Source organism: Phalangium opilio, unplaced genomic scaffold (assembly GCF_054372755.1).
Source record: "Phalangium opilio isolate 3A_F unplaced genomic scaffold, DU_Popi_V2 ptg000070l_1, whole genome shotgun sequence".
In the NCBI taxonomy this organism is placed as follows: Eukaryota; Metazoa; Arthropoda; class Arachnida; order Opiliones; family Phalangiidae; genus Phalangium; species Phalangium opilio.
This window is the reverse complement of record NW_028324182.1, coordinates 10,481,870-10,495,080: the sequence shown is the minus strand read 5'-3', so window position 1 is coordinate 10,495,080 and position 13,211 is coordinate 10,481,870. Positions and strand designations below refer to the sequence as shown.

At 36.5% G+C, this 13,211-nt stretch overlaps 1 protein-coding gene and 1 long non-coding RNA gene across 12 annotated transcripts; one reads left to right on the top strand and one right to left on the bottom strand.

The window, feature by feature from the left end:
* The first annotated feature begins 6,766 nt into the window (after positions 1-6,766).
* LOC149661554 (uncharacterized) lies at positions 6,767-9,163 on the top strand. Of its 11 annotated transcripts, none has more exons than XM_089843095.1 (4): positions 6,767-8,509; positions 8,714-8,768; positions 8,913-8,998; positions 9,078-9,163. In XM_089843095.1, the coding sequence occupies exon 1, from the start codon at positions 6,891-6,893 to the stop codon at positions 8,322-8,324; it is 1,434 nt and encodes a 477-aa protein (XP_089699221.1). In that variant the 5' UTR covers positions 6,767-6,890; the 3' UTR covers positions 8,325-8,509; positions 8,714-8,768; positions 8,913-8,998; positions 9,078-9,163. The 11 variants fall into 11 exon arrangements, with proteins under 11 accessions (XP_089699221.1, XP_089699223.1, XP_089699220.1 ...); XM_089843097.1 differs by having other exon boundaries at positions 8,885-8,998; XM_089843094.1 differs by having other exon boundaries at positions 8,831-8,998.
* Positions 9,164-9,567: 404 nt separating this feature from the next.
* On the bottom strand, positions 9,568-12,808 carry LOC149661553 (uncharacterized). Its single transcript, XR_016368930.1, has 2 exons — positions 10,400-12,808; positions 9,568-10,322 (listed from the first exon to the last, which is right to left on the bottom strand). It is a non-coding gene; the product is annotated as an uncharacterized LOC149661553 (long non-coding RNA).
* Positions 12,809-13,211: the final 403 nt, after the last annotated feature.

Below are 13,211 nucleotides of genomic sequence, written 5' to 3'. Positions count from 1 at the left end.
ACCACTAAAATTTCGTTTCGCAATTAACGTCGTCCTATTTCTTCAAACGGATTACAATCTCCTAGTACAACCAACCAATAAAACTGTCCTAAAATAGATTGGCAGCGTGTAGCGTGGCCCTATATGATTATCATTTTATCATGGCATGACAAATAGGGAGAGCTATTAGAAATAATCAGAGAGTGGAATCTACATCCAATACAAGTACTTATAGAAGTCATTAGGGAAGCGTTGTTAGGCGGTTTAACGAAGCCGCCTCTTAATGAATCTAGACTTTATCGAAAGAAAGGATCGACCGGGGTGGAGAGAAAACGGAACCCTCGTAAAACCAGTAGGAAATAAAGCTCTAGAGTCGGGGTCGATGCTGCAGCAGTACGCCAACCAAGTTTGTTGAAAGGAAGTTGGAAAAAACACGAGAGGCGTAACACGAGACAAGATCCTGAGTGAGAACAGTTCGTAACTCGCCTTTACGCATCTTAAGTCATTTTCTCACAGAGTGTGGCACCCCTCGGAAACTAGGCCTAGGTTTCTCTAAAGTTATACGATACTGCATCCCACATCAGCAATATGATTCTTCCCCGTAATCTTTAAGCGGTTTATTTTGCAATGAATGCGGACATTGAAAGAGGGGGTTTCTAATTGTTAATTTTAACGTAAACCAAGCCGCTCAACGACTACAGTTCTTAGTATTTCCCAAACATCAAAAGCCAGCAATGCATCTACGAGCGAAAGAGGAAAGCTAATCTCGATTACGTATATTGAAGTATTCGCGAATGAAGGTTTAATATTATATAAGGCTAACTGGCGATGGTTTCCCAACAACCCGCTTGATATGCTTAAACTATACTTTTAGTACGAATCTTTAATAAACATATTGCTCGCGAACAGAGATAGAGAGAGAAAGAGAGGGAGAGGGAGTTCAGACGAGGGAGGAAAAGTAAGTTAAAACTGAGAAGGACAGTTAGAAAATTAATTAGCAACAGGCAGCCCTGCAGTCTCGGATTATTGCGCCTTTTCTCGAAGATGCTATACTACTGCATCAGCGGTGCATGTATTCTTACATGCAGCATCTCTTCTGTTTTGGGTTCTGTACAATTCAGTGGGGATGGTGGGATGAGGTGGATGTATGGGGAGTCAAATTAGAAATGGTACAAGAGCTAGCTAGGAAGAGGATAAAATTGCTACGGATATCAATTACTACTTCAAGGAAAATATCTTAGAAGATGCGAGAGAATAGAGCTAGGGAAGATGGAGATGGAGATGGAGAGAGAGTAAGAAGAATTATACATATATATCTATCCGAATGTAAGTAGCCTTAAGGCCTCTGCTGGAAGGGACCGTGTCCAACTTACACGTAACGCTTGAACACGCATTAAAAGAGCGTATGAAAAGGAGATATATTTTATTTTCATTTAAAGTCTTATTGCTTTTTCTAAAATGTGTTGGGTTAGGATAGAGACGAACTTTAAGTAGATAGTACCATAGGAATTAAAATGCTAAGAGTAACCAGTTTGACTCTGTGATAGATATATATTTCTAAGTTTAAAGATACCAATTACTCGAGTCTATGTAAACCATGCGTCGAATCACTTATAGTGGCCATGTCCAGTTTTTTAATTAAAGTTCTTGACCACATGTCCAGTTTAAAAGAGTTAATTCTTATTTCTCAGCCTGCAGGCTCGAATAAATAAGGTTTAAAATTTTAAATTATTATTATTTTTTTTTCTAAAACCGAGTAGCTATATTTCACAAAAGATTATTGATTTTCTGACAAGTCGCGACTTATATCATGATGTACATGTCGATTATTCGTGGTTATATGACTCGTAGAGCACCTGCCAATAACAATAAAGTTAAGGGGAGGGTTGTACTCTATTGAAATGATAATTTTGAGAGGGTCCAAGTTCCCGGTCATATAATTTTTTTGCGTCATCAATATACGGATTACGCGGCGGTGGTTTATATCATCCTTTCCGCTTCATGGTTTTGTAAAATGATCAAATGGGAGAGGCGGGATATTGGGTGATGGTGATATTGCACCTGCAGTTATGAAAGGCGGGGGACAAGGATTATGCCAAGTTGTAGACGAATTAATACGGTTTCCGGAATTAAACTGATCCGTTGATTGAGTCAATATTCGAGATTGGATTACAGATACAGTTTTAAAAGTTAAGCCTAATTTTAATTCACCAAGGAATTAACGTATGAAGGGGTTGTTTCTCGTCTTATTTGTCAAGCTCCAAATGATTTTTGGGTAATTCGGTGCAATAGTCGATAAAATCAATCTTTTTATATGGTAAATGCATCCGAGGCTCATTTCAAATTAGGCTTAACCTTTTTGAAAGAACTTCTCCGAGCGAGTGTACAGGTACATGTCTATTTTAACAAGATGCTGAAGTTAAAAGACATTTTGTAATTGATGTATTCCTTCCGTTTTTATCTCAGATTTGACACTAAGCTATCAAACGTTGTCCAAATGGTGCGATAACTCAACGGATGTCTAAATTTAATTTGCCTTATGGGATACGCGTCGTTATACTTAAGAAATGTCACCAGTATACTTAAAAAAAAACCAAGGCCTAAAAATAAACTTTAAAACCATAAACATAACCGAGTGAAAAATGTTTTTTCCTCTATGAAACATCCCAAAAAGGGGGACACCCATGTGTCTAGCCTGAAGACCCAGCTCTACACTACTAGACGTCCTGTACAAAATAAATTTTAATACTATGACGGGCCGAGTCCCAACTTTAGCCCTACTAAAAACCTCAACAAAAAAAGCCTCAAAAATTCGTCACCGCCATCAACACGGATGTCTGGTAAATCAAGTCAAGAGTGTCCCCAGGAACAATATATGTGAGAAGCGAGAAATTTCTTCTTTCCGTATATACCACGAGTATAAAACCTCAACTATAAAGACTCTACGTGGACCCTTTCTTTATGATTTACGAGAGAAATTAAAATTTTACAGCTTTCATGATATAAAAAACTTGTGGAATACCGAATTACTTCATGGTAAATGCGCCGGAAACGAGACGACAACATGAAATGGGTCGGGAATACACATATGCGATGGGGGAAAATGAAAATGAATATTATATTTTGGGTTATAGTTATCTTTACTCGAAACTTTCGTGGATGACATATTATCTTAAATTCGTGAGCCATTGATTGACCAATAGCTTTGCAACCTCAAAGTTACGATCAGTTATAGAAAGACCACGTGGGTGTTTGCCTACAAGTAGCCAAGTTGTCTGTCTCGGTTACCTAAGTATAAGCAACGTCTTTGTGAAGGAAGAACAGATAATCCCCTTATTTACAAAGCTACGATACCGCCTTTACTATTTCCTGTTGTTGGTATCGTAATCGTTGGGTGTAAAAGTGGTATTATTGGTTACCAAAGAGGTTACCAAAACAACCACCGTTTGCAAGTCGAAAACTAAGAAACTACAACGTCACTTGTACTCAGTTTCAAAATTCAATATACCAGATTATAAATAATAAGTTGAACTGAGCTAGGATAATGACCGTTCCGTTTCTGGGTAACTAATTCGACTATCATGTCGGCGAGAACGCGTGCGTCGCACGTGCCCGCTTAATCGGGCGTACGTATACCCGATCACCATCGGTCCTTCCTTTTTAATACCCAGGACCATTCAGTCAGAAACTTTTCCCGCCCAACTGTAGAGCAGGGAGTCTACTCGATCTAGCTTCTGTTTTTCACCCCAGGACCGATTACGCGATTATTCACGGATCATATCACGGACTGGGGATCCCCCGTGGACAGTTCAAGCGGTTTTAATTAAACCCAGCTAGGACCTTTACATCCTTCTATAAATATATTTGACCGTGAAAACGATCATAGCATGCAAACTCCATCGACTCGAAAATACGACAATTCAACTTCCAAAAGGGGGGTGTTTTATAGGTGTTTATAAGTGATGTAAGTAGATGGCTGCTGAAGCCATGTACGTGCAGCTGATCTGTGTTGTAGGACATTACCCTAAAGCCTCATATTTATTTATTCGAGGATGAAATTTAAAACCGGCCTTTTATCTATTTATACCTTGAGGATCTATTTTACTTGTTATTTTTTTTTATAAATTGGAGTCGCAATTACCTGGTCAGTAAAGCGTTTGGACTGCCACTTATACTGCTTAAACCGTAATTGTAGTTTATATATATATTTTTCATTGCTTTTTCAAAGCTACTGCCATTTCGCTCGCAATATAATAAAACTGTGAAACTCGCCTTAAAATTATAATATCTTCTCTCTCTAGTCTGCACCAAATGATTTGAACTTGAACTTCCAATGAAGGTTAACGCAGAATTTTAATCGTAGTACATTTCGAAATGGTCACATGGTCTATTAATTTTCTGTGAGAAATTTAAAAAATGTTTTAGTATTTATTATTTAGTAAAAAAGATAAGAATTACGAAATTAAATGCCTCTTTAGACGAATATCTTACATATTATAATTTTTTAACAAAATTAAATAGGCATATAACAATTTTAAAACAATATAAAATATTTTTTCTTGATCAGTTTCAAGTTTTCAACCGAATTATTTTCACTCGATTTACAATTTGAGAGGAGAAAAAAATATAATTCAGGAATAAACTTTTCATGGATGGATTTTTGGTCCCCCCTAAATCGAGTTCGCGAAAGAAAGAAAGGACGGGAAAAACGATAGAAAGTTATAGCGTAAAATTGAAGGGGAGAGGAAATATAGGATAGGATAGGATAGCGTTCAACACCGACCGTTCAGCCGGCAAAATGAAAAGTGGTGCACCCATCCACTTGCTTTGATATCAAACAACCAGGGACTGTCACTAAATTTCAAATTGTATTATCGCGATGCCACGTACGAGGAGAAGATTAAATTCATCTTTTATCAAAAATCCCCCAAACCGATAGATTAAAACCAGAGAGGTTATATAACGTAGGCAATATTGTCCCCGTCGGTTTAAGCCAGGGCAATATAAATCATTTCACGTGGGGGCAGGTCGTTTCAACTTCACCCATTTTTAGGCATTGGCTTATATCATAGCTTAGTTTTGTATCAACAGTCAGGATAGACGGAATTGCAGTGTGTAATTGAGTTAAGAGAAACAAGGTCTCTTGTCAGTGAAGATTAACTTATACACGCCCTTTCTACACTTCAAGGTCGGATGTGCGCTATCCTGGTACCGTTGAAGTACATTAAAGATACAGATTAGGCCTAAATTTTACTTATTAATCTCTGGTAAATCATTAAGGGTGGCAAAGCCGCCAATTTCCTATTATGTCTATTTTTAATTGACTTATTCCAAGGTCTTAATTAAGATTACTTATACGGAAGTCTTGGTTTTCCTAGAAAGTTATACAAGGGGGCCCCCACTCAATGTTGTTGTGTCCAATTTCGATGGTTTCTAATATCAAAGGCGGGAAGCCGCGTTTTTTGGGTTCGAAAATAAACAGTGTCTTTGTGTGGTTATCGAACTACATGCAGAAAAAGACGTGCATGTAACGTAATTTCCCGCGTTCCAAAAAAATAAACCGCGAAGATGTTACAGAGGCGAAAAAGAGGGTCCCGGGGAATCAAACATACGGGGTTTTCACCACCTGGAGGTCAAAAATATGGACTTCATGGCAAGAGGGACATCAACAATGACGTCATTCAGAAAAGGGATACCTTAGTCCTCCCTCCCATAAGGAACTGATGTTGGAACTAATTACCCAAACGGAAGAGAGACGACCAAAGTCTTGAAAGGAATACTCTTATCCTTGAGACAAGACTCGAGGGACGCTGACCAGGGCGGCAATAAAGGACACGCTACATTAATTAAGAGAGGTTACTTACTAGGGTCAGCCTAGCGGGAAATGGAAGGTTATATTACGTAATAACAGGGATCAAAAATAAATCTTATTATATTTGTCTACGGGGAAATTTCCCACAAGAAAATTCGCCTATAAATTATAAACCCACGTGAATCAGTGGTGGTCAAAGGTTAAAGGTCGTTAGTTGCCTAAACAACTAATGGTTCTCAACTTCACATTGAAAAACTGACCCCTTTAACAGTCTGGGATTATTATTATTATTTGCACTGGACCGGGAGATTTATTATTTGTTGAATGAAAGTAGATTAACCCAAAGATGTGAAGGATTAAAGATAAACAACCACCTCCTAAAGAGCGTGCGTGTACATGTAAGCCCCCTCCATAACCCCCCCCCCCCCCAAAAAAAGCTGGGATTTTCCAAAACCACTTGGTGTTTTAAGGTGAAATTGTAAAATTTCAAGTTCAAGAATTATTGAAGAAAAAGAGATTATAATGTTTTTATGCCGCTTGGCTTCTTGGGTGGTCTATGTAAGGTTAATTTAAACTGTCAAATTTAAAAGCTTTCTACGCGCCTTAAAAATTCCTTCACGCAACTAAAATTAACCTTAATACTATGTCGTAAAAATGTTGTACTTAAGACCATGGGCAAGTATACGTTGGTATCTTACATAAACCAAATTATGTATCGAAAACAATTGTCTTAATACATTCAGAACAAACCATAATAATTGAATTAACTTAATTTAATATAAATAAAGACATAATTACCATTTTAAATATCGCCGAAAAACAATGCAATTATCCTGCATGTCCAGACGCCTCGTGTAAAATTATTTCCCGCGCGGCAGTGGCACCACGTGGGAAATTTTAGAGGCTTCACTGAGCACGTGTCGCCATCTATGATTCATCCTACGAACTAAAATATCTAAATATCTGTTTTTTTGGGGAAGGCCCATTGCTTCCAAAGCCCGTTTCTTCCAAAGCCAAAATCATTTGGAAGTAACGAGCCGGCTGGCTGGATCGTTACTTCCAAAATGACGCCCCCTGCAATATGATTGGTTAAAAAAATATGGTAGTAGGAAAACTCCTAAGATATGCCCGACCCAAATCTATCGTTACGTGGACAAATCTGTCGTTACGTGGACAAATCTGTCGTTACGTGGACAAATCTGTCGGTGCGTGGACAAATCTGTCGGTGCGTGGACAAATCTGTCGTTACGTGGACAAATCTGTCGGTGCGTGGACAAATCTGTCGGTGCGTGGACAAATCTGTCGGTGCGTGGACAAATCTGTCGGTGCGTGGACAAATCTGTCGGTGCGTGGACAAATCTGTCGGTGCGTGGACAAATCTGTCGGTGCGTGGACAAATCTGTCGGTGCGTGGACAAATCTGTCGGTGCGTGGACAAATCTGTCGTTACGTGGACAAATCTGTCGGTGCGTGGACAAATCTGTCGGTGCGTGGACAAATCTGTCGGTGCGTGGACAAATCTGTCGTTACGTGGACAAATCTGTCGGTGCGTGGACAAATCTGTCGGTGCGTGGACAAATCTGTCGTTACGTGGACAAATCTGTCGTTACGTGGACAAATCTGTCGTTACGTGGACAAATCTGTCGGTGCGTGGACAAATCTGTCGGTGCGTGGACAAATCTGTCGGTGCGTGGACAAATCTGTCGGTGCGTGGACAAATCTGTCAGTGCGTGGACAAATCTGTCGGTGCGTGGACAAATCTGTCGTTACGTGGACAAATCTGTCGTTACGTGGACAAATCTGTCGGTGCGTGGACAAATCTGTCGTTACGTGGACAAATCTGTCGGTGCGTGGACAAATCTGTCGGTGCGTGGACAAATCTGTCGGTGCGTGGACAAATCTGTCGGTGCGTGGACAAATCTGTCGGTGCGTGGACAAATCTGTCGGTGCGTGGACAAATCTGTCGGTGCGTGGACAAATCTGTCGTTACGTGGACAAATCTGTCGGTGCGTGGACAAATCTGTCGGTGCGTGGACAAATCTGTCGGTGCGTGGACAAATCTGTCGGTGCGTGGACAAATCTGTCGTTACGTGGATAAATCTGTCGTTACGTGGACAAATCTGTCGTTACGTGGACAAATCTGTCGGTGCGTGGACAAATCTGTCGTTACGTGGACAAATCTGTCGGTGCGTGGACAAATCTGTCGGTGCGTGGACAAATCTGTCGGTGCGTGGACAAATCTGTCGGTGCGTGGACAAATCTGTCGGTGCGTGGACAAATCTGTCGGTGCGTGGACAAATCTGTCGGTGCGTGGACAAATCTGTCGGTGCGTGGACAAATCTGTCGGTGCGTGGACAAATCTGTCGGTGCGTGGACAAATCTGTCGGTGCGTGGACAAATCTGTCGGTGCGTGGACAAATCTGTCGGTGCGTGGACAAATCTGTCGGTGCGTGGACAAATCTGTCGGTGCGTGGACAAATCTGTCGTTACGTGGACAAATCTATACGTTTAAAACTTTGAGGCTTTTTTGTTGAAGAAAGTTTAAGAGGATGGCGCCACCTTTACTTTATTCATACCAAGATTCATACTGAGCTTAATATAAAGCGCGAAATATTAAATGCTTTCTTAATATCAATGTTCCTGATTGTTGGCAATTATTATTATTATTATCAACATAACGTTAATGATAAATGTTGTTTGAATAGTAACATTAAAAACTGTAATTATTAATTTCATGACTATTTGCTTAAAGAAATGACAAAATTTTAGCTTACTTACCTCTTACCATATTAAAATATTTCCATCAAGTTTAAAGCATGATGTAATGTTCTAAAAGCCCGATTCCTTTTTTTATCCTAAAATAATTTTAAAAGTTTTTAATTTTCATCATTAAAATCGTTAACATTTGGGCTGTATTCCAAAGGTTGCAATTAAATCTTAAAAGCTGAATCTCCTAATCCCACGAAGGGTTTGAAAAGGTAAGGATTTTATAAGAAAATACATTTTCACGAATTATTTTTGTGCTATTTCATAATTATAGAAGTTACTCAAAGAATGAAATTTTAACGTCGGATCTGCTTTATGTTTTTTATAGTTATAATAATTTATTACGTTTCCAAAAGGTAGTGTTTGAAAAAATATTCACCAATTATTTTTGTGATATATCAAAATTATAGAAGTTACTCAAAGAATGACAGTTTCTTCAAACGTAATATTTTCCTTGTTAACAACATCCGATATGCTTTATGTTTTTTTAAAGTTATAATCATTTATTACGTTTCAAAAAGGTACGGTTTTAAAAGAAATTCTCCAATTATTTTTGTGATGTTTCAAAATTATAGAAGTTACTCAAAGAATGACAGTTTTTTTTAAACGTAATATTTTCATTGTTTTTTATGTTGTTTTTTACAGTTCTAATCATTTATTAATTTTCAAAAAGGTACGATTTAAAAACAGTTCACCAATTATTTTTGTGATATTTACAAATTATAGAAGTTACTCAAAGAATGGCTTTTTTTACCGCCTCCCCTCTTCGCTTTGATTCGTACTGAGTTTAATATAAAGCACTAAATGTGAAATGTAGTATTCATAAAATACATGTATATTAAAATGTCTGTAACTCGTGTTCTTACTTGTTTTCAATTATTACTAACAACAATAATTGGTGTATGAATAGTAGCATTAAAAACTGCAATTATTAAAGTGATGACTATTTTCATTAAAAAAACAGCAATAATCATTAATTATGTATAAAATAGTTTCTTTTAACAAAAACCATAAACTATTTTGGTGCATTTATAACATTGTAATTGGTTTAAGAAAAGTATTGTTCCAACAATTTTCAAGCCCAGACCATTAACTAAGCCAAAGACAACTTCCGAAGTTCGCCAAAACCACCTCTGATAGAACAAAACCAAAGTTGCTTATATTTCAATTTTAAAAATATTGTTTCTCTACTAAATAGATTTGCAAAAGCTTCTTGTACCATTCCTATTATAGTGTGACGTGCAATATAGATATCAGGAACAGTACCCTCTTACTTTTATATAATATTAAATTTTTTAAATTAATTTATGGCGGTTGAGGATATAATATTTAAATATTTTCTAAAAGGTCAATGTACATTAGAGCCTTGAATAGTTGCGAGTTTGTCCGAATCGGAACCACCTCTGATAGAACAAAACCAAAGTTGCTTATATTTCAATTTACGCTAATTGAAATTGGACATAAGGTTCGTGATCATTTACGTGATAATCCTTGAAAGGGTCATTCTTGCTGATGTCCGCGTTTTAAGGCACAGATTTGGTGTCATTCATGGCCCTTGTGGATATAGTATTTAAATGTTTTTTAAAAGTTCAACGCGTGTCATGTGCAATATAGATATCTGTAACTTTTACATAATATTTAATTTTTTTAATATACTTCCTCTTCATTTATGGCCGTTGAGGATTGTTTGTGGTAGGTATGAAAAACTAGGGAAATTACTTTCTCATAGTCGTGAACAACGGTATAAAACTGAGATTGTGGAAAACCTTGCATTTTTAAATGGAAATGTTAAATTGTGGGAATAAATTTGTGTGATGTGTTTCAATTAGTATTCATTGAGTACCTTATATCTTGTCAAGTTTCCCCGGAAATATCGGTTTACATGTAGCCGATATTGGCTGATACCTATATTAAAAAGATAGGCCGATATATCGGTGCATCCCTAATATGAAGTAAATTTTTACAAATTTTTGATTTTAAATTGTTCTGTTTCATAGTAGGCCTAAATTAAATTAATATTGAAAATTTGAATTGGAAAAACTAAAGGTTGCAAAAACTACCCCAAAATAAATATCCTACTAACTATTAATTAATATAAGCCTAATTAAAATAAGTAAAAGTGAAAAACCGTTCTAACGGTCTAAAAATCACAATTATAACTCTATACTACACATTAAAACATAATTAACAATATCCCGCCAAAAAACCTAGGTTAAAATTAATTGAACTAATTTTTAACGCCTTATGTGTTTTTAATTACAGTTAAGAGAAATCTTCGCCTATAGTGCGAGGGGCCATGCAAACCAGTCATACAGCAATCCCTATGAGCCGCCATCCTTTCCCCCATTTTTCGGCGTTATTATACATTTTTCCCGGCAAGGAAAAATCTGTAATAACGCCGAAAAATGTGGGGAAAGGAGGAAGCGCTACAGATATTGCCGTAAGACTGGTTATTTTCATGCCCCCTTCTCACTAAAGGCGAAGTTTTCTGAACTGACTATAATTCAAAACACATTATGATTATTAGGCTTTAAAAGTTAGTTTAATTAATTTTAACCTAGGGTTTTTTTGGGCTGGATATTGTTAATTACGTTTTATACTGTAGTATGGAGTTATAATTGTGATTTTAGACCGTTATAATGGGTTTTCACGCTTACTTATTTTAATTAGGCTTTAATCTTCATTCAGTATTTACTATTTTTTTAATTGTAAAGCCTATCATTTCTACTATACGTGGTTTAAAGTATAAAATCAATTCAGTTTTGATTTTTGTTATCAGTCACCAGTGTAATAAAAATGAATTTTTACTATTGTTTGTTTGTTAGTTAGTTTTGTTTCTTGCAGTGTTTTGAATTTTGCTAATGACTTTTTAATTGCAATTTCGCTCTTTATTAAATTTAATAGATCGTTAATGAAAGTTTAATTCAAGTTTGAAAAATCAGATTAATTTCACTTTCGAGAGCGTAGGACTAGCAATTTCCGAACTATCGACCACCGATCGCCGAAAGCTGGAAATCGAATTTTGCCAATTATATGAATATTTTGAAAATATATTGACGCCAATTTGTATAGTTTTTAACACCGAATTCAATGCAATTAACCGCTTTAAGATAGAGTCAGTAGTTGGACCAGAATCAGGCGAATAGGGCTTTTCAAGTTCTTCAAAATGGCAGGAAAAACATGGGGACACCAGAAAGTAACAGGAATCGATCAAAAGTAGAATTTAAACCAGTTAGGTTGAACTTAAAAATAGGGATCACCGTAATCAGTGGAACAACTAATCAACCGCTAGTATTAGGATCTTGCGATTACTTTTATTCGATTACTAACAGTTTTTTACGTCAGAATCGGATAGTTTCATTTAAATTTATTGCTATTTTAATGCCAAAAATATGTTTGAAAGACGAAAAATTAAAAGTATAAGCTGTCTTTTCGGACGTTTAATTGCATAATTAAACATTCATAGTTGATGCACTTCCTTAAATAATTAAGCTAATTACAATTAGAAACCGAAAAACTAAATTTTGTAAAAGTGGTCTTCGACTTCAGCTTTCAACCTAGTGTAATACACCCCTAAATACTTCATAGGTTTGCAAGGTTAAGATTCGCTGGATTTAATTTTTACGTTTTTCGTTAATTACGTCTCGTAATAAAAGTGATTTAAGAAGAAAAACTATTTTTCCTCACTAATTTTAGGGTCAGGAAGTCGAAATAAAAATTTATTTTGAAGTCGTACAATGATATTTTTTTCACCTATAATTTCATACTATTTTGCATATCGCCATTCGATTCATTAGCTTAAACTACTGTAAAATAAATATCCTATTAATTAATATAAGCCTAATTAAATAAAACGTGAAAACCATTCTAACGGTCTAAAAATCACAATTATAACTATATCCTACATTTTAAAACATTATCTACAATATCCCGCCCAAAAAACCTAGGATTAAATTAATTAAACTTATTATTAACGCTTAATAATGTGTTTTGAACTATATTCAGTTAAGAAATATTCGCCTTATGTGAGAGGGGGCATGAAAATAACAAGTCATACAGCAATCTCTATGACGCGTCAAACTTTCCCCCATTTTCGGCGTTATTACACATTTTCGGCATTATTACAGATTTTTAGTTGTTAGGAAAAATGTGTAATAACGCCGAAAATGGGGGAAAGGATGAGGCGTCATAGGGATTGCTGTAAGGGATTCATAGCCCATTTCAGTCACAAAGCCCGAAGTATATGAAAAAGGCGGATGGTTGCCAGTTGTGCTTGTTCGACCGATAAATCAAGTCTTTCCTCCCTGGATTAATCTTCAGCGGACGTTGAAACCCTCATTTTTGAATTTTGATTCGCAAAGGTTGGTAATTAATTACTAATTGTCTTCCTAGATTAGTCTATATTTTCAGTTAAATTCAAATCTTCAACCGACGTTGGAACACTCGTTCATGGTTCGCGAAGGTTGGTAATTAATTACTAATTGTCTTCCTAGATTAGTCTATATTTTCAGTTAAATTCAAATCTTCAACCGACGTTGGAAAACTCGTTCATGGTTCGCGAAGGTTGGTAATTAATTCCTAATTATTTTCCTAGATTAGTCTATATTTTCAGTTAAATTCAAATCTTCAACCGACGTTGGAAAACTCGTTCATGG